We start from the raw sequence: 24,494 nt of genomic DNA, 5'->3' as shown, positions 1-24,494 counted from the left end.
CTACATGGTTGGCATATGGAAGTAAGCGGAAATAAATTTGAGCAGCTTTTATTTCGCTTCAAAGCCCTCGCAGCGTTTATTCACCAGGTTAACAGACAATCTTAGCGCACTTGAAAGTGCATTCGATTCTGAACGGTTATATGCGACTTATTTCATTTTGGTATTATTTGGAATTTAATGTTTTTCTATCTGAAGTTTTACCAATCCACGAAAATATTGAGGATTACTCCATTACTGGATTGGCTTCCAGTTATTTTTGTACACCATGGACCTCAAAATCCCAAAGAAATCATCGGTTGGACGAGACTGAGGTAAATTTGTTCCACAGACGATTTGTGTTTTGGCGTAATGTGATGATGGTTTATCTGACCAACATTTTCTTCAAACATTCGTTCTGGCACACATCTTGAGAGCCAAACCAGTGGGCTTGAACCGTGATTTAGAAAAAAAGAACAAATTCCTGTCCTGAGTGATGGAAAAAAACACCACTTTTGCCGGTCTTTCACTACCTTCTTTGTGATTGGTAAAATAGTTCACTCATGACCTATTTACTTAAATTGTTGTGCAATGTAATTCAGTACAATCCGCTTGCGCAATGCTTGTTGTTTCGACGCCATTTTGAACAGAACTGAGCATGCACAAACAAAACAAAAAATACTGTCATGAAAAGAAGGAGAGAGAAAAAGAGAGCGACAGAGAGAGAGAGAGAGAGAGAGAGCGACAGAGAGAGAGAGAAAGAGAAAGACAGAGAGAAAAAGAGAGAGAGAGAAAGAGAGAGAGAGAAAGAGTGAAAGAGGAAGAGAGAGAGAGAAAAGAGAGAGAGAGGGAAAGAGGGAGGGAAGGAGAGAGAAAGAGGAGCTCGGGAGTGTCGACTTAACACACTAATAGGTTATCAACAAACATAGCTCTAGAGACGTTCCCCGTTTTGATCAAAGTATCAATCATCATCAGCTTGCATCTGTTGTCGTAGAGCAAATCTAATAAATCTACGTTGCACAGCTCCAATTATGGATTTCCATATGTGTAAATTTGGACTCCATACAACAGAGGTAGTATCAAGAATGAAACGCACTAACGAGAAGTAGAGGGCTCGCAAGCAGTGCGGGTCACAGAAGTCCTCGGCCATGTGCATAATAAATCCTAAGTTGCGGTTAGCTTTCGAAATAATGGTTGAGTAATGATTCTGAAAGGAAAGCTTAGAATGCAGTATCACTCCCAGATCTTTAACCACATAAACTCTTTCGAGAGGAGTACATATCCAGGTGGAATTACGAAACAAACATCATTAAAAAAATAGGAAAAGTATTGGACCTAGGTTGCTGACCTGTGGAACACCAGACTGATTGCACATAGCATGAAATTCAGTGGAACTAATTTTCACTAAGAGGCTGCGATTTGGCAGGTAACTATGCAGCCAATTAATAAAATCTTCAGAAGCGCCAAGACGGTTTAGTTTTCATAATAGTATGTTGTGGTCAATGCGATCAAAAGCAGGCTTAAGATCACTGTACACTATGTCGACTTGAGCATTTGCTTCAATCTTTCTAATGCAAAATGAGCTGAATTGGACCAGGTTCGTGTTGTATGATTTGACTTTGATGATATGATTTCACTTTAATAAACAGAAGCTCACTCACAAGAATTTACAATAATTTTGACCCGACACACAGAGAGGTGATACCGCGGTAGTTCGTAATATTACATTTGTCTCCTTTTTATAGACTGGGAAGATGTTGGATTTTTTCCAGGATTTTGGAAATTTATTCTGTGTGAGTGACAATTGCAAATTTGGTGGCTTGCATAACACTTCGGCACATGTTTTAAGTACCACTGATGGTATCTCGTCTGGGCCTGGCTTATTAGACGTTTTAAGCTTTAAAACACTGGCTTTGATTTCGTCTTCGCTGAAGTGAATTGAGTTTAGCCAAATACATTTTTTGGAACATTACGCATGGCATCATCAATTTGCGAACCAGAAGCTACGGTAGAACTAAAAACACTTGCCAAATGTCTCTCGAACTCGCGGTTGCAGATGGTTTGAGTGTTAGCAGACACCAGTTCCTCCACATATTAGATTGCAGTCCACTTTGATTACGCTTCTCTTCGACAAACAACCGAAACCGTTTTGGCTTCTTTCTCAGACCATTTTGCGCACGTGTTATATATTCGGAATAACGAGCTCGATAATATCAAATATACATGGAGTCTAGTGCCTAGAAAAACCTGGGAAACTGAAATTTTAATAATCCTGACAAACTTTGAAAAGTCAGGGAAATTTGAGATACATTATGTATCATGTATTATTCTGAAGAATTATGTTGCAGGAAGATTTCAAGTTTCTTCAAATTTTTCTATTGTATTTTCCTATGTTCTCACGCTTATGATTTTGATTATGTCTGTACGACAATTTCTCTCTATAGGGATACACAAGTCATCCGATTACAAATGTTATGGATTTCGCGCAATTTTGATTACATATTGGCAGTATTCTCTGAATTTAATGAAACTTTGTGGGTATGAGGCAGCTGTGCATGACTTTTTTCGAAAATTACTCTTGAATAATTTTTGAAAAGGTCTGAAGTTTTTGCTACAAAACGATATATTTAAGTAGTGACGAGAGTTAGAGATCATTTTTCAAGGGATGCCTTTTAGTAAATTGGCTTAATTTTATACCGGGAAAAACGAAAAAAGCTGGAAAAAGACGGGAATTTCAAATCACCAGGAAAACAGACGGGAAAACCGGGAATACCATCCTTCTGCATATTTTACGCTCCACTCCACGCATTTTTTGCGGATTTTGCGTTTTTTGCGGATTTGGTGCGTTTCTACTACTCCATGGCGCGGATTTTGCGGAAAGCCTTGCAACCTTGCTCTCAATTACCTAAAAATCAGGATATCGACTGAGGGGCTGGCAGCACTCTTTCAGAGTTCAATGAAACATGGTGGGTGTGTAGTAGGGTGCCAATCACTTGTATGAGAAAAAAGTAATCAAAAAATTTAGGAAAAAAAAAACCCTATACAAAATGTTTACCTGCCTGAAAAACACCCTGTGCAAAATTCCAGGTCAGTTGGATTCAAAATGGGGTGGCGCAAAACGATGTTAGACCTTGAGAAATCCGAAAAATCATAAAAATCATGATTATTTTCAGCTGATACCAGTTCTCGATGTTTCATGCATTTTTAAGCTATCTGACACCAAAATTTTGTTCGAAAACCGAATTTTCATGCAGTCAACCCCTCTTGGGTGAATTATTGGATTTTCAAAGGCCAAACTTCAATCGCTTTTTTGATTTTTCACTAGGTGTTTTTTCGGGTAGGTGAAAATTTTGTATATGTTGTATTTGTATGTATATTTTGGTTAGCATCCTAGAATGTAGACTTTACTAGACTGAGCAACTTTGCATATACTATTTTTTAAAAATTATCTGGACTTACATTCAAAGAGGACTGAAGTTTTTTTGTAAATCGATATATCTGAATGATGACAAGAGAAAAAAGTCGTCAAGAAACGACTTTGAGAAAGTTGTCTGAATTTCCATTTAAAAATATTGAGAAAAATAAATAATTGAGACAGGGTAAGGAACGGCTTAAGCAATAGCGCCTATTTGAATTAGTCGCAGAAAACAGGCCTCAAACTCCTGCATTTTGATCAATATCGACAATTTCAATGGTGGAAACGAAAACTTTGATTGTTTAGCTGTCTTACGAATATGAGAAAACCCGTTAATCACAAAGAAATCTGTGAACAAACATCATTTGGAACAAATCGACCTTTATTGCAGCCATTCAGGAGCCACTTCGGTTGCTGCTAAAAAAAACGCTTGCAAAACAGATGGAAACTGCTTGAAATAGGTTCGGGGTGATTGGAATAGTGTCCCTCGATTGGTAACTTTAATTGATTATTGTTAATGTTGGCTAACTTAGCTTTACAATCTGAAAACAAAGTTCTGACAGATAAAACGATAAAGAACAGATTGATATACTACTGTTTGAATTTCACCCAACACATTTCGAGCATTTCGTCTGAATACACAGGCGGATCCTAAAGCTGCTTAGAAAATGTTCCTTACCCTACTACGAAAACAAAATTTTATCGTAACCGTTATGTGCTCGACATTAAAACACCCTTACGTGCCCCCAAAATGGTCCTTCCCGAAAAGATTCTGCTGGGGCTTCACTAATAACATATCTCTTTGGATGTTATGTGGTGGTCCTGAATAGATTCAAAATGACAACTGTGGTCGATTTACGGCCTATGAATGTCATCCCGACTCCGAAAATACTCATATTGGGTGGTATTTGGCTATTTTTAGCTGATTTTCATGAACCAGAAGTTGCCACCCTGGATTTCAAAACGACGTCTAGGGTCGATTTCAGGTCATCCTGATTTCGGAAAAACCTATAACCGTATATATTACTTTTTAACGAGTTCTGAAAACACATGAGTCTCATCGACGTCAGTAATGACAAAAATTCGAAAAAAGTTGTCAAGGGCTGGCATATAGTAAACCGTCTGAAATTCATTGATTATTCCTTGAAACTCTTTTGAACATTTCAACATGGTCACTCTTAAGAAATGTTTATTATACACAGACTTCGCAGCCGACTGTTAAGTGTACAGGACAATTGCGGGGTTAGCGTTACGATCCGACTGACACTAACAGTCTTTCCCGTGCCGAGACTCGAGGCCAGCATCGTACCTTGAGAGGCCTACTTAACAGTTGCATCAAATCGTCGTTTGAAGCTTTGTTTACAAAAATGTTTATGTAAATTAATAATCCGGGTGGCCACTCTACCAGGAAAAGCGGGAAAAAGACGATAATTTCAAATCACCGGAAAAAGACGGGAAAAGCGGGAAATTAGGCTTCACATCAGGACAATCATCCTCCTGCATGTCTTCTACTAATGTTGCCAATGAATGAGTTGTAGTAAACTAATTCCCTGATCTGGAAAATTATTTATTTTTTAATAATTATTCTTGATTTCCAAATTATAACGATCTAAAATTAAAAATTAAAATTAAAAAACTATTTTGGCAACACAGTTTTTTATACATCTTAAAATTTTTAAGACGATTTCGTTAGGATGTGTTGTATACTGTTTTAAAAAAGTAGCTCAGATTTATCGAATTCCTGAAAAACTGTCATGCTTTCGTTTAGAAATGTATTTTTGCTTTGCTTTGCTTCACCATAAAATATTTAATAATTTTAACAGTCTTCCAATAAGATAATTTTAACAGTCTCTTCTTCCCGAAGCTCGCTTGAGAAGACAAAACTTCTAAGCTCTAATGTAAAACGATCGATGTTCAATTTTTTTCCATACATTCCATTGGCATTTAAGTTGACAGAGAGAAAAAGCAGAAGAACGATCAACGATTTTTAGATAAAAAGGGTGCAAATTGTGCAGGTCTCCATGCAGGTACTTGCTAAAGTCGATGAACAGTTAAAGGAAGAAAAATTTTGAAGAAGAAATATTTTTCATAGTTCCAATAACACTATTCTCACAAGGATATAAATAAACATGTAAAATTGATGTTTTTCACATATTTTTTAAAAATAAAGCACTGAGAAAATTTACAACCTATCGTCGGGAAAACCGGGAAAAAAGCGGAAAATCGAAAATTGATTTTGAGTGGTCACCCTGCATTGAAAAACTCTTACTTGAGTCTATTCCATGTTTCTACAGAGGATGTTGTTCAGATTTTCCGAAAACATTTTTAATGACATTCAACTTATGTTTGAATGTTAGACCTGACATCGAGTTGAGGGATTTTTCTACTTTTTCGAGTTTGGCGCTATACGCGAGTTACATATACTTACTCGTATTAATAACCTTTTTTTTCTAGCTAAAACCTATCTCGTCCTTTTGAATTATTTTCAACAAGATTTTTTGCAAATTTTAGTAAAACTTGCTATGGTTTGCAACTCACGAGGATTATTAATTACTTATTGAATGTTCCGACAATATACGGGATTAAATGATAATCCATCACTTTTCATATCTTAAGTATTTATCCACATTTCTCAAATCTCGTCATTCAATTCTCACTTTATATGCCTAACTTATGTTTCACAGGAATTTTACTCGTCATAATCATACTCTTTTCAACGAGAAAAAATCAGTGCTACATTTGTATATAAGAATTTCCAAACAACATTTTTGGTCAGCATCATTCCTAAACATGGCCGCAGTAAGTCAACTGTCCTGCGTTTTAAGCTAAATACAAACAAGTTATACATATCAGCATGACATTTTAAAGATGGTAATAATTTTACCATGTTGAATCATAAGTTTTCATTAGTTTTTTTTTTTCGGCGCGGATTTAGTTTTCACGGCGCGGATCCAAAACCCGTGGCGCGGATTTTGCGGATTCAAAATTAAGGTTTCTGTAACTGTAACCAATTCTAAGGAAATATCAACCCAATCGAGTTTTTATTTATTTCAAGTAGTAAATGTGGGGTTGAAGAAATAGGATATCAAAAATTTCGAAAAATATAGTCCAGCAGGTGGGACTAGAATCCACAACTCCTAATCTCCAGTCAGATGCGTTTTACGTTACACCACCTATCATTTAAGATATAAAAAAAAAAGATTTTTCTAATTAGCATTCTACCTTGAAATTTTTGAAATGTGAAGTTATTTCCATTTTCATTCATAAATGTAATATATATTAAATTGTTTAAATTAAATTGTTACTTGGGATATCAAGTAGTTTGCATTTCAACGCTAAATTAATGACAAAACATAAGTATTTTTTTACTTAAAAAAACACTGTTTGCTGTTGAAATATTCGAACCATTTTGACTTAAGCGATATATATTCTGAAAGCACATTTCAGTTTTGGTAGGTGAAATCATTAAAAAACCATGTCTCAAAAACTTCTACTGATTTGTCTATGGATCCAATTTATTTGCAGACTTGAAATAAATATGGAACGAAAATTTTAAGTTATTTTTTTTTATTCCGTTGTTCTGTTTAAATGATGACGATGTGAAATTGATGTCATTTCAAAGCCTGTCGTGTGACGGAAAAAAAAATTTGTTAAATTTTTTGGTAGAACAACTATTTTGACATATTTCAGAATTTCCAAAAACGATTACGATTGGATGTGTTGTAGGGTAACCGCTCCTGTATTCGTCTCAGTACCTATATTCATTTCATCATGGCTTTCTGATCAATTTATCGTCAAATTTTACCATATTTTCAACATAAAACTTTCAGCCACTTGAGAAAATCGAGAAGCAAATAGATTTACTTTCAAAAATTTGTAGAAATTAGACGGTGAATTGGACAAATGAGAGAAATAAGATGAATATAGGTGCATCTAGGTGTTGAGATGAATAATGGATAATACTGTTTAAAAAAAGGAGCTCAAATAATCGAATTTCTTAAAAACTGTAATGATTTCGTTTAGAAGTACAGTAAAATTGCTTTTACGCAGTTTATGGCGAGGTTTTTAACGCGTCTTTTCTAACGCGAATTGCCAGGAAAAGTCGGGTTTTACTCGGATTATTTTGAATAATATTTTTTTAGTGTCGGTTATTCCACTGGCCCCAGTTCAAAGATTTTGTAGGTCCCAGGACGTCGAAGTTTTTCAAAAAAAAATGTTTTGAGATAACAGATTTCGAAGTTTCGTCATTTTGCGTAAAAAAAATGCGACAATTTCATGTGCATTTTGCATGGGGGGACTTTTCTAGACAAGGCAAAACTTTCGAGCCCTATCGCCTCGCCATATATAACAAAGTTGAAGGTCAAAGTTCTTCCATACATTCTATTGGAACCCTAATGAAGAAGCATTGGCAGCCAAATGGTAGGTTGACAACGATATTTCCTTTTGGCCTTTTCCTATCGCTGAAATTACTGTATTAATTTGAATCAAATTCAAGATCATACATATTCTTATTTTTTGATTCCAAGAGCGTTCTCAAGTTAGTTTAGGAATACCTAGTTTAACTTATCCAGTTTCCAGAGAAATTATTAAAATAATTTTAGACGATTTTTTAGTTTTCTTCTGTTTTTTCTTTACCTAATTCATGATCATGTGTAATTGAAGCGTTTCAATTTATTAATTTCATTGTTGGCTTTTCCTTGCCTTAGACGTTTTTCAGCCGTTTTGAGCTGAATTCAGATTTTTTTTTATTTAAAAGAAGTGTTTTTAAATGTTTAAAGCCACATTTACTAGAGTTTTTGTGCATTTCAAAATAAACTTTATATAGTTTTAATTTTTCAGATTTTCCTGTTTTTACTTGTTTTTTTTCTTGTTTTCCTGAAATTAAAATTATTTATATATTTTACTTCCTGGTTTAAATGTTTTAGTCAGTAAGCTACCCGAAGCGTTCTTCTGCATTTTGAGCTAAATTTGACGTATTTGTTTTTCAATCTCTTCTACCTTGTAGAAAAGATTTTATCTTTTCTGCTTCTACAAAAGATTCCTGTCATATTGGACCCTTTTTTGTTTTTGGTCTTTTATTTGGTTCCTGTGGAAGGATTTCTGAATCTATTGTGTTGTTTTTCTGACGTTCAGAAGTGTTTTTGATAATTTAAAGCATAATTTGTGATTATAATTCTGTTGGTCTCTTCTGAACTATGAAGGCTGTTTTTCTGTTCTTTGGTGCGTTTTTCAGCCCTATGCTGAATTTTTATAGGATTTTTATTTATGGCTTCTATCAACACTTTTGAATAGAAATTCTACATAATGCAAAAAATATATATATTTATTTTTGCGAACTAAACATAAAATTGAGTTCAACAGTAATCAGTCCTGAGAGATTACGATCTTGAACGAAGTTCTCTTAGCACCAGGTAACCCAGTGCATTGGATACAATTCCTGATCTTCATAAAATTTAAATAATGGAATAATTTGATTAAGAATTTATTTTGAGCAGTGATGAAAATCGTAAACTATTTCTTGCCGTAATATGAGTTTGAACTTGTTCTCATTATTTCCGAGCACAGTGGTATGGTAGACCGAATTTTTATTCGAACGAAGAAAATTATAAGAAGCATGCTCCGATGATTTCCTCTATCGGACAGATGGATCTTTGTTGTACGAAATTTACTGTTCACAGGTTGGTCTTTTTATTTGTTTTTTCCTCATTAGGAAGTACATCGATTTGGAACCGAACTAATCAATCATCTGTTGTGTTGTTTCATTACCAGTGTGAAATTATGAGTCAAGTGTGAAAAAGAGAAACAAGCTTACGTTTAATGGGTTAAGCTTTTGATTAGAGTAATTTGTTCGGACTTTTCGCATATCTAGTTTTTTAGGTCCTTACCCTATTACGATAACGTTCAAAACTGATCAAAAATATGACGTTCGTTGTATTGACAAAAATTTCTCTGTGTTTCGTTATGGCTTTCGATCAATGAACTGCATCATGCGCACGGTATGTACGCAGCAGCAATTAATGCTTGCAAATCAGCAGTACACAAAGTGATAATTATAATTTATGTAACTGCCTGGTAAAGGTGGCATACAAATCACTGCGTTGCTGGAAATCGTCATGGATTTCCTTAAATGGCCAAGATTTGTCTCGACCGACAGCAGCAGCACGCTCGGTGCACGCCAGTGTGCCGCCACTCTGTGACGTGTGTGACCGCCGGCCAGGCACCGATTCGGCTGATGGGAAACGGTTTAATGCTGGCAGCCGTTTTTGTCGAGTCCGATTCATTGTTCAAAAATAGAATCCCGCACAGACACAGCAGTGTATAAGCGGCAGAGTGACTCACGTCGCCCGCGTGCCGGGGCCCAGGTGTTGGCCGGCATTCCTTGGCAGTTCGCAATCAGCTTCCTCCGTTTGTTTAAACGAAAACGATGGTACCGCTGATGGAGAAAAATTGATCCAAAAAAGAAAAAGTTGCGGTTTTGCAATACGACGACCTTCCCAGCAGGCATCGGAGCTCATCTCTCTGATGGAGTCGAAAATTCGCCAAAAATCCCCCCTTGTACCTGATTTGCGTCAGCTTGAAACATATGTTGCTAAATGAGGAAACCTTGCAACCGCGAAACGTGCTATTCAACAAGTGGCGAGCTGTCAAACTGTTTTTTTTTTTCTTAATTTGTCTAATTCGATGTTTTCTTCGCAGGTTGCACGAGGAGATTGAGCAGTTTTACGCCCACATGATACCGACGCCGACTGAGCATGCGCTAAGGGTGCAGGTGGTCGCCCGGATAGAAGCTATCGTATTGAATCTCTGGCCGATGGCCCGGGTGGAGATGTTTGGTTCGTTCCGTACCGGGCTCTACCTTCCTACGAGTGATATTGGTAAGAGGATTTATTTGCAGTGCATAAAAATATGTCTAACTGTATTCAAACCTTTTTGTAGATCTGGTTGTTATTGGACGTTGGGAAAAGTTGCCGTTGCGAACGCTGGAAAACGAGCTCATCAACCGGGGTATTGCCGAACCGATGTCGGTACGCGTTCTGGACAAAGCCTCGGTGCCTATCGTTAAGCTGACTGATCGGGAAACGCAGGTCAAGGTGGACATCTCGTTTAACATGCAGTCCGGCGTACAGTCGGCCGAATTGATCAAGGATTTCAAACGCAAGTACCCGGTGCTGGCCAAGCTGGTGCTGGTGCTGAAACAGTTCCTGCTGCAGCGCGATCTGAACGAGGTGTTCACCGGGGGTATATCGTCCTACTCGCTGATTCTGATGTGCATCAGCTTCCTGCAGCTCCATCCACGGGCCAATTCGAATCAGACCACCAACCTGGGCGTGCTGCTGCTGGAATTTCTCGAACTGTATGGTAGAAAGTTCAACTACATGAAGACTGGTGAGTGCGGGTTCATTAAATATGAATTTAATTATAATGTTCGTAGAAGAAATTGGTCAAATAGATCGTAGTAATAAGAATTAAACAGTGCTCAATTTGCTGGTATTTCCTATAAAAATAACTTAGAAATTGGTTTGACAGCATGTGCATAAATCTCAGTACAATTATAATCAGTAGTCAGTCAGATTTGAGTTTAGTTTGTCATATGACTTACATTTTTTAAGTTTAGTAAAGCGGGCAATGTATGTATGTAATGTTGTTCAGGCGGACTTTTAAGGAAGTTATTCAGAATTCTGATTTTGGAAATGATAGTGAGGCATATAATTTACGATGTATCACATCTTATCTCCGCAGGAATTAGCGTTAAAAATGGCGGCCGATATATACCCAAAGAGGAGCTCCAGCGAGAGATGATCGATGGTCACCGGCCTAGTCTGCTGTGCATTGAGGACCCCTTGACACCGGGCAATGACATTGGGCGATCATCTTACGGTTAGTATGACCAGCATGTTTCTCCTGAACAATAACCCTAAGCAAAATTTTTCTCTTCTTCCACCCTAGGGGCTCTGCAAGTTAAGCAAGCGTTCGAGTATGCGTACATAGTGCTGATGCAAGCTGTCTCTCCGCTCAACAAATTCCTCAACGACTGCAACCGGCAAAGTATCCTGGGGAGAATTATCCGAGTAACGGACGAGGTCATCGATTACCGCAAATGGATAAAGGAAACGTTCGAATCAAGACTGATAGCGACGCAGACAATTGTGCCGACAATATTGAACGATCCACAGAATCCGCATATTCCGTTGCACCTACAACCACCGCAACAGCAGCCACCCCATCACCAGATAATCTACACTCGACGGCGCAACAGTTTATCCAGTGTTGATACCTCTGAGGAGAGTATGGACAGTGATGGTGATTCGAATTCCGTATCGAGAGATATTTCTCCGACCAGTATAAACCGGTCTCCGGAGATAGTTCATGAGATGCAGCACCCGAACGGTACTGGCGGCACGGTGGTTGTCCTCACCTCGCATATTCCGCAGCATTCGCATGAGGTGCTGATAGAAGAGAACAACGTAATTAACCTTGCAATGGCCCAACAGCAGCAGGCTCTGGACGGAATCAACGAAAATCAGATGATTCCCTACAACGTAAGTACTTCTACTGGGACGCAAACCCTTACATTTATATAATACTACTTTTTTTCAGCTGAATAACCGTCGCAGTGCATCTTCGCCGCATCAGATTGTCAGCGCAGGTAAGAACGCCCCGATGAACATCTACACCCCACGAAGCAGTTCGGAGCGGATGTCCATGGGAGGTAACGGTGGTAGTAATAATAACAGTAACCAGCAACCATCCGGTGGTAACACTTTGGTACGACACCACACCAAGCATCGGCGGTCAGTGATCGGTTTGCTGGGGCACTATATGATAGGTCCAAACAACAATACCAATTTGATCAACCTGACCAACAGCAACAGTGGTACTGTTAGTAAGGAGGAAAATCTGCACCAGAGTAATAACAATGGCAAGGAACCGAAGCAGCAAACGCCAAGCCAACCGTTGTATAGTATGAGCAGCAAAAAGTCAGCACAGCAATCGGCTGTCAGTGCTGCGACGTCCTCTTCCAAGCGTAAGAAAACTATCTCGCCAACGGACAACAAGAAGGGTGGTCCCCTAGGCAGCGGTGGTAGCAACAGTGGCAGTGGCATGGATAGCCGATGATAGCATGCGAGGCACCAGCATTGTGCCCGGTATGTGCACTACTGCTTTTAAACTGAATCGCTATCTACACGACCCCCAGTTTTTTCACGAAACGCTACTAGAAATAAGACTAGTACATTTCAGTCGATGCAGGGCGGGAAGGTCCAGTTAACGAATTGTATAGTGATGCAACTATATTGTACACAGCATAAGCCCAGGACCCTCTCTGCCGTCGGTATCACGATGTCGTAGTTACTTTTTGTCTCAGTGTGCAGTTGCTATATTTGTACGGAACTTTTATCATTAATACTGATAGTGCTGCGAACGGTAGCTAACTCATCCGATTCCGCGTGTGAAGTCACTGCCTTCCCTTCCCCCTTGACTATCGGATGTGTGCATCCCCGTCGAATACACAGCCAGACGAAAAAGTGAATAGACTATCTAAGTAATACCAGTTAGAAAGCTAAGCTTAGCAATTTAGATATCGCGGCCCATAAGCGTGATAGATCGTGTGATTATCGTTTAGTAATTATCCATGAAAGTCATAACGTTATGCCCACTACATATACAATACATAGACACCTTTGGAAGATCCAGTAATCATCGACTGTTATAGTTAATATGAACTAACATTCTGCGTAGCGCTAGACACCTTTCCACATCCACATACACACACACCCAAACAGGTACATTCGCACATTCGGCCGTCGGTTGATCTACCCAGTCGTGATCGACTAAATCGTGAAATATACATAGAAGAAACAATCTTAGAAAAAAAAAAAAAAAAACAACAATCTTAACCAACGCATTCAGAGTAATCGCAGTAGGAATTCGTTTTAGCGAAAGGTTTTTGGGTATCGTGATTGTTTGAACTATTTTGTACTCACCATACTGGTGGTTCTACGCTAAGATGTGTACCGCGATCACAGACGTCAGCAGGAGCGCTATAGGCTAGTTTTGTCGAAATTAAATTCTATTATCATTATTGCGTTATTCTGTCACACTAGAGGAGGATTTTTTTTTTCGTCGTATGCATCCATCATAATACCATCATATCATGCAGCAGCGTTTGTTCGGCCAAAACCGAAGCCGACAGAACAGAGAGGCGAAATCAATCAAAACCATTTGCAGACGGTTCGTGTATTCGAAATGTTAGTAATAGTGCAAATTTAATTATAATAGTAATAACGTTGGTTGGAGAATAAGAGCTTTACTCCCCCTGAGGAAGCCTTCGGCAGGAAAACGCCGCGTCGGAAGTGCGTACGTACGCCTTTGTTGTAAGTACGGGTAATTTTCGGTCATTGATTTACTTTGTCAAAGAGGTTACGGTACTATGCAGCGAAAAGCTTAAATTATTGCATTGTTATTGTCAAGGTTTTATTTCTTGCATATTTTCTCAACTTTTCGCTGATTATCGCCCTTCACGGCCTCAAAAGTGCAATATATTTTGCAATCTTACTTTAAACTATACCTATTTAATATAATAAATACCCATTATTCGTCCTGATACTTTCCACCAGCTGATGATTTCGCGGATGCAAAACCTGTTAGGCGTAGAAATTTGTTCACTGAACCGTATTTACATCACACCCTCCGTATGGAAAATCTTAATTATTCGTATGTATTTTGTTTCGCCAATATTTAGGTAGGTATCTAGTAGCGGTAGTTCCGACCAAGAACAGTAACTCTAATCCCAATTATCATAACGAACTGCTGGGATGAAATAAGACATGTTCACAATTAATCGGTATCAAATATTTCAGCAGAAAGAAAGCAACCAGCTCCAGAAGAAAAAGAAGAAAGAAGAACATTCAAACTTAGATGTACGGCTTAGTTTGTTTACTAAATAACCAAACAAAAACATACAGATATGAAAAAAGAGTCCAATAAGCTTAAGAAAGTTGCGATAAATTATTTATATATGAAGGTCAACCAATACGTATATATTTTTTGTTACTTTTAACGTGTATTTTATAGGATGCTTTCTTAATGCTTGCATTGCATACACATGCAAATATGTATTTTTAAGTAGTATTCCATGCTCTAGCTATTTTGTGTACCGGTCTGTGAATAAATTTTTTGTACACGAATGTTGTATCAAGGAAGTGATTCCAGAGCACGCTTTTGTCATGTTCCCATCCAGCTGGTCAACATCAATGCAACTAACAAAACCAATCTTTTTCAGAAGTTTGGTTAACAAATAGCATTTTCATGAATTAACCTAACGAAACGGCCAAGATATTAATCGTGCCACCTTCCATCAGCACAGCAAATAAGATTGCAAAATAAATTAACCAACGTTACCTACCTTTGTTTGTAAACGTAAATTTTCTCTCGTTCAGTAAAACGATAATGATAATGATAATTAATTTACTACACGAACTAGAAGAAAACAGCTGTCCTGTTGCACGTAGCAGCAACGAAATGCGGGATAACAACAACAATAAAATCCATGGTAAAACAGTCATTTTGAGTACAAAGTCTTTAATTCGATAGTGAAGATATAGATAAAACAAAAATTGTGTAATTTATCTGTACTATAATGTTTAAATTATAAAGCAAATGAAACAAAAAAATGTAAAACTAAAGTTGTAAATAAAGAGAAAAAAAAAATCGAAAACCAATGGCAGATGAGCCATAAACACACAAAAACAGGATGTTTACTGTCTGCTATATATGCACTAAAACAACCGAACATGTTTATATTTGTGTTCATTATTGTTTAATATGTACCGCAACTTGGAAGGTAATCTCCAGACGAGGACCAGTTCTTTGCACTGTCGCAAGCACTCTTGAAATGCCGCGAGTTCAACGTAACCTTGATTGGTAAACGGCTGGGCAGTGCGTACCAGCAGTACACCTTTACTAGTTGACCTAAAAAAGACCCCAGTGTGGTCCAAAGCAGAATGACCAACCCTATCCCTACCTCAACGTCCTACAACCAGTGGGAACTGATCTCCATGTTAGGGGCGGCTCAAATAACGTCTGATCCGATGTGGACGGCTGAATTATGAAATGCGGTGTCCTATTACACCCAAGACAGCAGCAGACTAGGCATCTGCAGCTCCAAAAAATTAGAATACTATGAACAATCAAGAATTGGAACAATCGGCAACGATCTAGGTGACGAAATAAGGACGATGATTGGATGCTCGGTACATGGAACTGTAGATCGCTGAACGCCCTGGGTGGCGACCGGATTCTGCAAGAATCAGCTAGAACCCTGCCACTTTGACATCGTTGCGCTCTAAGAGTTTTGCCGGAAAGAAGAAGGTACGGAGGATTTGTGGCCGCAGGGCACAGTAATTCCAAAGCGGTGGCACAACCAATGAGCCTTAGTGGTGGGTACCGGCTTTAGTGCTAGGCAGGATGCAGAGTCGTGTGATCAAGTGGCAGGCGATTAGCGACAAGTTGTGTTTGTTGAGAATAAAATGCTGGTTCTACACTATCCTCAATGTACACTGCCCTCATGATATAGAGAAAAAAAGCGTTCTACGCACAGCTGGAGAAATTGCGATAGCTGCTCGTGTAGAGACATCAATATCGTCATCGGGGACGTGAACGCTCAGACCAGTAGGAGAGACATATACAAGCCGGCCCGGACAGCTGCACATCGTGACGAACGACAACGGCTTCCCGAAGGACATCCACTAAACCCCCCGAAAAAACAACCACCTGAAGATTCCCCGATGAACGTACAACAAACCGAATTAACCATGTTCTCATCGCAACCGGTTCTTGTCAGATATTACAAACATACGCACCAATCGCGGTTCGGATATTGGCTTGGACCACTACCTAGTTGCGGTATCTTTGCGCTCAAAACTGTCGATCGTATACCACGGAGTGCGAGGCAGCGGTGAATGAGAAGAACCGGACCTGGGCAGGTCAACGAGAGTGAACAAAGCCAATTACAAACGGGCACGGAACTACATGACCGCGATTCTCAGGCGAAGAAGCGCCAGCAAGAGAATCATGAACATGAGGAGCTGGAGCAACTGTACCGTGTCAGTGATACGCGGAAGTTCTATGGGAAGATAAACTAGTCTCGCAGATAATATGTGCCGCAAGCTGACATGTTCAACGACACTGATAGGAACCTTCTCATGGATGCCAGCGAGGTAGTCGACAGGTGGAATGAGTACTTCGATGAAGTACAGTAAATAGAAGTGGAGCCGGAACTGACCTAGGAAGACCAGTAGCAGATGACCGAATACCAGCCCCCGATGTTCATAAAGTTCTTTGTGAGATCGGAAAGCTGAAAAACAACAAAGCCGCAGGCAAAGACGGACTGCCGAGCGAGCTCTTTAAACATGGCTTGAGCGCTGCAATGGGTCGTTTCAGGATTTGAGAGGAGGAAAAACTGCCAGACGAGTGGGTGGAGGAAATCGTATGCCCCATCTACAAGAAGGGCATTAAGCTGGAGTGCCGCAACTACCGCGGTATCTCGCCAATCAATGCGGGCTACAAAATACTCACAGATCCTGATCCGTCGTCTATCACCTTTACCCAGGAGGTTCGTGGGCCAGTACCAAGCGGGCTTCATGGGAGCCCGTGCCATCACGGACCAGATTTTCTTAATCTGACAGATCTTAAATAAATGTCGCGATCGCGAGTACAACGTGCTTACACATCACATCTTCATCGACTTCACGGCGACCTATGATACAGTCGGATTTTCGAATAAACTAACGCGACTGATCAAAGGCACCATGGCGCAAGTGATGTGTTACGTACGTATTTCGGGGATACTCTCGAATTCCTTTGAACCGCGCAGAGGGTTAAGATAAGGTGATAGACTTTTCTGTTTACTGTTTAACATCGCCCTTGAGGGTGTGATCCGGAGGGCGGGCATCAACACGAGTGGTACGATTTTCACCAGGTCTGTTCAGTGGGGCTTATTACGGGAGTCACTTCACGGTGAGAACGTAGTGAAAAAATCTCACGGTGAAAAAAGACGCGTGCAAATCAAATGGGAATCTCTTTCACCGTGCCTATTATGTTGTCACTTCACCCTGGAGTGACTCCCGTGATAAGCTCCAGTTTCTGGACTTCGCGGATGACTTTGACATCATAAGGGGCCATCCACATACCACGTGGACAGCTTTGGGGGAAGGGGGGGGGGGGGGGTGGAGGTTGGGTAATATCCACGGTCCATACAATTTTTTCAAAATTTATATGGGCAGTTGTCCACGGAGGGGGAGAGGGGGTCAAAATCGTTAAAAATCTGTCCACGTGGTATGTGGATGGCCCCTAACCCGTAACTTTGTGACGGCGAAGGATACTTACGCCCGACTGAGAGCCGAAGCCGGACGAATCGGATTGCGAATAAATGCGTCGAAAACGAAATACATGCGAGTGAGAGGCTCCAAGGAGAACCACATCAGCCTTCCAACTCAATTCTCTGTAAACGGCGATGAGCTCAGGGGGGATTTACTGCTGTCAAAATTCATATATGTGTGCGTTATCGCAGATCAACTCTGGTCGTTTAAAAGATTTCCTGTGTGGCGAGGAAAGTTCATGATTTTCAGCTAATTGCAGGCTGCTGCCACCAAATTTCACTACGCAACGCAGTATGAATAAAAGTTTTTCGCGATTTCTAGAGTTTTGTTAAAAAAGAACGTTACAATTCTACTGAATTTCACTCCAATCAAAACGACAAAAACCAAAACAACCGGACGCCTTGTTGCCAAATATGCTGGTCACGGTTACACGATATTTGACAGATAAATTCCCCCTGGATGAGCTTGAGGTGGTCGACGAGTTTGTGTATTTGGGCTCACTGGTGACCGCCGACAATAACACCAGCAAAGAGATCCAGAGACGCATTCAGGCTGGAAATCGTGCCTACTTTTCACTTTGGAAGACACTTCGGTCGAGTCGAGTGCGACGACGCACGCAGTTGACGCTGTACAAAACTCTGATAATAGCGGTAGTCCTCTACCGAATCGAGACTTCTCGCGGAGGACCTTAACACTCTTAGAGTTTTTTGAACGGAAGGTGCTGCAGACTATGCCGACGGCGCACTACTTGAAAAGAACCCCATTGCCCACAGGGCGAAAGTCAATAGGTTACGGTGGGCCTGTCACGTCGTAAGGTTGCCTGATGACAACCCTGTGAAATCACTTCTCTTCAGCAACACTGCCAGCACCAGAAATAGAGGGGCGCAGCGTGCACGATGGCTCGACCAGATCGAAGGACACTTGCAGATGATATGAGACACCTAGGGAATTGGTGAAACACAGCCCAAAACCGAGCAACTTGGCAAAAACTTCTTGATACAGCACGAGCCACTTCCTCGGCTCTCGTCTGATTGGGAAGGGAAGGTAACAACGTAACCTCGTACCACCTATTCAACGACTTCAGAGCAGCGTATGAGACAATAGAACGAGAATCAGCTATGGCAAATTATTCACGAACGCGAGTTCCCGGACAAAATTACGCGATTCTTTAGAGCGACCATGGATAGAGTGATGTGTACAGAGCGAGTTTCAGGGACGCTATCGAGTCCTTTCGAATTTTGCGGAGGGTTGCGGCAGAGTGATGGGCTCTCATGAATGCTTTTTACCATAGTCAATAGTACGATCTTCAGGAAGCTTGGCTCCGCCGACGACATTGACATTATGACACCCAACTTGACGGAAACATACTAGGATTGGTCGGTCTTGAATCGATCTACAGAAGATCGATCATTTCAACCCCGAATCTCGATTTTTTTGATCGATTTTTCAGCCCAGAAAACATTGAAGAGATCGCTTTTTTTCGATCCGATTTTTCGATCTTATGAAAATTTTATTTATTTTTCAGCGTGCAGAACTTTTTCTAGATGCGAATTTGAGTAATTGTCAGGTATCGTGTACCGTTTCTGGTCATGTGCGGTTGTTCCAAGGGGATGACATCATGCTATCCCTTTCTAATGTGAGAGTGAAGAGTTCTTCCGGCAACCATTTCAAGTTAAATGGAATATTTGCTGGACTTTTCTCGTATTTGTCAGGCGAACCGCAGACCGTTGAGATGTTGGGTACGCAGGAAATATATGAGATTTGACAGCGATAGCATAGTCCTGGTTCGTTCAAGCTCAAGCTACCGTGTACCGTTTCTGGTCAGGTTAGGTATCGTGTATCGTTTCCGGTTAATGTTATCTTATCGGCTTTTGAATGGTTACGTGCGGTTATAACATCATCATGCCTCCATATAGTCCATTCCATTCCTGCCCATAATACAACAGTCGAACCAAGCTCCAAAAACATTATTTCGAGTAATCGCGTTTAGGGATTTTTTGTTATAGGGGCTTATTACAGAAAACGAGGCGAGTGACGAGTCGCCTGACCAACTTTTATATTGCAGATGGTGAGTCGGCTGTTTTGAACTGTTTGACTCAGCTGTCACCAGCCAAGTTCCACTCATATTCTCTAATATAACATTTTGCTCATCTCGTCAGTGACGAGAGGCGACTATTTAAGTGACTTGGATTCTTCATGAATAATAGATTATTCTTTCTCACGTGCACTGATGTTAATACCAAAGTTAATTTAAAAAAATGGTGCTTGGTTCGGTAAATTTCACAGCGACACAAAAAGTGCTTTAAAAATCGATTCAATAGAGATCGATCCTGCGGCTCCGATTTTTCAGATAGATCGATCATATGACCTCTAGGTTGAATCGAGCCTAAAGATCGATCTTTCCCTGAAGATCACCCAATCCTAAAACACAGCAGATTTAAGACAGAGACGGGTCGGACTATTCCATAAACACGTCAAAGACCAAATACACGAGAAGTAGAGGCTCGAGGGAAGACTCTGTCAGTCTCCCAACATGGCCACGAAACATGGATCCTGCTCGTGAAGGATCAGCGCGTCCTCGGGGGTTTCGAACGGAATAAAGTGCTGCGAAGATCCATGATGGACTGCAGATGGAAGATGGAACATGAAGACGGCGAATGAATCACGAGTTGCATAAGTTGCTGGGGGAACCCACTATAGTCCATATGGCTAAAATCGGAAGATTGATGGATGTGATGGGCATGTCTTAATGATGACGGACGTAAGCCCAGTCAAAATAGTTCTGGATAACGACCCCGACGAGCAGTCATGGATCAAGAATAACGGCGTCGGCTGTTAGACACGGCAAAGGCTACACAGGTCTTCATCTGATTAGTGAGGTAGATAAGAACTTTGAAGCAAAAAACCGTTCTCCTTAGAAATACTATTCTTTCTTCAAGAGTGCCCATTTTGATGTGTTCAGAAGGGCCTAGGCAACTAAATTGTCTATTTAAAAGACCCCATTTTAAGAAAATCTGAGATGATTGTTTTTAAAATTCAATTGTTCAATATTTTCAAATTCGGACAATTTCAAAAAAAAATTTTCATTATTTAGATCGATCGTTAGCCTCTCAGTCGAGTTGGCGCGAAATCATTCTTTAAACTATTCAACAAAACACTTACTCGACAAACATTTAAACTTTTGATAAATGGCGCAAATTTAGTAGCAAATCTTTTACGGTATAAAAGACATGTTTCACTTGTTTCTGTGAATCATAGAAAAATCTGCGAAGCCGGCATCACTGGCGAGAGACCGTCTACGAGTTGCGAATTGCGATGGCTCGGTAGATTAACTTTATTTTAGTCGAGTCGATACTACGAAGCAGACCGGTTGGCTGTGTTGTCTGCCAGCCGCTCGACTGAGCAAAGTAGTAAATGCTACTAGTGTTCTTTAGATTTATATTTCCTCAGATTTTGTGAGTGATTTAGCGAAAATAAAACTAGAAATCACTAAACGAGAACGTGCCAACGTATCTAGCAGAAAACTAATTGAATTTAAATGGCAGATCTTAGTTCACATTGTTTTCGTGCATATTTTAGTGGAGTGTTATTCCAGCGCTGGAAAAGCAAACATCTAACCCAACTGAAAATACGTTTCTTGGAGTTATCATAACCGCAGATTCGGTAAGTAGAATTCAAATCGTTATTGATTGTATAAAATAGTCTATAATTTTTGTGGTCACACCCAGATCGGTAGATAAGATACCTAATTCAAACAAATCTCGATCCTCTTACAGGCTGGTACTGCGCAGCAGAAAAGTCAATAAAACGACTGGATATACTTTATCTCCTGGCTGGAGGTGGGGAAAGTTAAAAATTGCGTTCTTTTCTTATCAAGAAAAAACATGGATCGCTTGTTTATGTCTGCGCGAAACACTTCATCAGCATTTTATTTTAAAAAATTTCGCAGCGGAAATGTATTCAGCGTGGAACGCGCAACGTGTGTCTCAACGCAACACGAAGAATGTCGCATGCAAGGGACGGTTGGCTACTTTCGGTATCAATACTTGGACAACAAATATCGACTATCTTAGTACTGACGTTATTGGAGCTTGATTGTGCACAGGAAGTGGAATTCGAAATCAGCAAGTACCTAACTTTAATTTTAAGATATTACTATTATCTGAATCATTAGGATAGTGATAAAATTGGTGCGTTGAATTGTGCTTTATTAAGTGTGACGAATGGCTATGAACAGAAATTATTCTGCATTAGAGTTGAATAACCACCATATGTCTCAGATTAAGATATCGATGCTTAGCCGGAGAAAGCTTTCGAGGGTACGCTGCATTCACATTTGAGTCATTATGGGACAGAGTGTTCTATGTGCCATCGAGCATATTTTTCAGGAGAAGCAATTTTCGAAAAATCTGAATGAAATTCTGTTCAACGGATCCTTTCAAACAGATTGTTCTAATATAAAGGTTATGAAGTTTCGGACGAAATTTCAGCATGGTATGAATCAGCTTTAGAGTTCGATTTTTCGAAATTTTCCTAATATTCCAACTTCAGCTTCTTGAGTAGATGCAAAAAACTCATTTTCGAAAAAATGGTCTTTAGATTACTCTGTTCCGCAACGGCTCTTCTGCGATTCTTTTCATCATTTTCCAGTATTCTACCTCCTTTGATAAAAAAAATGGTTCAGACTTAAAGACGATTTTGTCTAAAATAGTTAACCACCGCACCGTATTATGTTTAACCCTAGAAAGATAGTCTGCGTCAATTTGGCTCTTCGCTTTTAGTGACATTACCCTCTTCTTTTTCAAATAGTGCGAATCCGTTTTCGTTTTTCAAAAACTGAGTTCTGGGATTTGTAATGATCACTCATTAAATTTTAAACAAAAACTTGCATTTTGAATGATTTGAGATTCATGCGTCAATTCAACGACAAAATAAGATTATCTTTCTAGGGTTAATACATAATCTTTGAAATTGAAATATACTAAACTAAGATATCCACCTTGGGCTCAATAATGTTTGCATTTAGTGATACCCGAACTCGGAACAGAAAAAAAGAAATTTTCGAACACTGCTCCAGAACCAAATTTTAATTTCGTTAAAATTACCCATAAAAATTTGGCATAGGTTCAATGATTTTCGGATTATATCAACTAAATTTTTTTTCTATTTTTTTTTTTCCTAAAATTACGAACTGTAGGAACCGAGACTAGTTAAAGTAGGTTCTCAACGAAAAACAGCAGGTGAACGAACGGAAGATTTCGAGTACCAAAGTCGGATTATCCGACCTATGTCGTACTTTAAATTGGTTTATGATAATGTTAAAAAATTATAACAACCGTTTTTTGTCCTTACTTGAAACTTAGCTTTATTTGAAAAATTTACATGAAATCATAGACCTAAGATGATTGCTCTCGTGAATTACAACATCAAATGGTCGGCGTGCGACCAGACCGAGCCAAGCGCCATTTTATTTAAAATTGAGTTATTAACACCAGTGGATGTGCAAACTGTTCCATTGGAGAATGAAATCATTGAACAACTTCATTACGTGTTAGCATTGAATTAATGATTAGTTCAAATACGGCTAATTTATGAGTGGTCAAATTTCAATTGCCAATTACTCAAAATAATGTGTTTGGCGCTTGGCTCGGTCTGGTCGCACGCCGACCAAATAATCTAATTTTTAGCATATCGCTTTCGGAGAGCAGCATTGCGTTATGTTGGATCATTACTTTTCACATGTGTACTAGTTGCTAAAAGCTTACAACATTTTTTAAAATATTTGAAAACAACAGTCTTCGCGGTTGTTCAAAAGGCTCGAGGGTTCTCACTATGGACTGTTGGTCTGCTGTCTTTAAATCACAAACTGGAATGAATTTCATCCAGAAAATATTTTTTTTGTGTGTGTGTGACAAATGATAGTACAATTATACCAACAGTTGCAATTATTCTTATTATGTACATTAATTCATCCAGGAAACATTCGGCTGGTAACAAATTAAAATCTAATTGTTCTAACTACTGTAATTAATTTTTTGATACATGAATTCACGAAAGTTTACTGTCGTGACGCTTTGTTTCCATTTTTGCCGTTATAACATTTTACGTGCTACCGCGTCGCTGTCTGAACCACAGCGGTTTCCGAGAACGGCCTTATCTCAAGTTGCTTGTGATATTGACAGCGGATACCTACTTTCAAATGATAGTCTGGTTACCACAGCATAAAATGTATTCGAATTTCATAAATATACTTCATCCGATAGGAAATAGTAAAGTTTATCATGAAATTCCTGCCAACGAATTAAATGTGTGAGAGTTATTCTATGCTTAGCTCTAATGAAAATGAGATATCTTTGGTGGTTATTATGATTCCTTCAATTCGTCGTAGAGAGTAATGTTGCGGTTCTATGTGTTGGCAATGACACTGCTGGCCGTTCGAACGCATCATGTTTCGTGTGGGGGCTACTACTCGAGTCTTCGAGCCGTTTCAGGATTATATTGTCGATAGCACATTAAGTGCCGACAATTCTTTTTGTGTGTTGACAATCGTTTAGGTTTGTTGCCTATGTTTTCTGGAACTTATCTTATCTACGGAACATTCCGTTCAATTATGCCAACTACCGAAATATCTTTTGATTCATAAACTCACGAAACGTTAAATTTCATAGTTACTACCAGATGCAAAGACTTAGCTTTGCCAGGGACTTGTGATAAGCACGATGAGT

At 39.5% G+C, this 24,494-nt stretch overlaps 1 protein-coding gene across 4 annotated transcripts in view; it reads left to right on the top strand.

Moving 5' to 3' along the window:
- The window catches only part of LOC129732358 (terminal nucleotidyltransferase 4B-like), a 34,811-nt gene extending 21,442 nt beyond the window's left edge, over positions 1-13,369 (top strand). For all 4 annotated transcript variants that reach the window (XM_055693189.1, XM_055693188.1, XM_055693191.1 and 1 more), the window contains exons 3-7: positions 10,088-10,266; positions 10,328-10,777; positions 11,132-11,269; positions 11,339-11,931; positions 11,990-13,369. In XM_055693189.1, coding sequence (XP_055549164.1) covers positions 10,088-10,266; positions 10,328-10,777; positions 11,132-11,269; positions 11,339-11,931; positions 11,990-12,508 — 1,879 coding nt within the window. In that variant the 3' untranslated portion in view covers positions 12,509-13,369. The remainder of the gene's footprint in view (positions 1-10,087; positions 10,267-10,327; positions 10,778-11,131; positions 11,270-11,338; positions 11,932-11,989) is intronic.
- The last annotated feature ends 11,125 nt before the right edge of the window (positions 13,370-24,494 follow it).

This window comes from Wyeomyia smithii, chromosome 3 (assembly GCF_029784165.1).
Source record: "Wyeomyia smithii strain HCP4-BCI-WySm-NY-G18 chromosome 3, ASM2978416v1, whole genome shotgun sequence".
NCBI lineage: Eukaryota > Metazoa > Arthropoda > Insecta > Diptera > Culicidae > Wyeomyia > Wyeomyia smithii.
The sequence above is the reverse complement of the archived record's forward strand: the minus strand, read 5'-3'. Positions and strand labels throughout refer to the sequence as shown.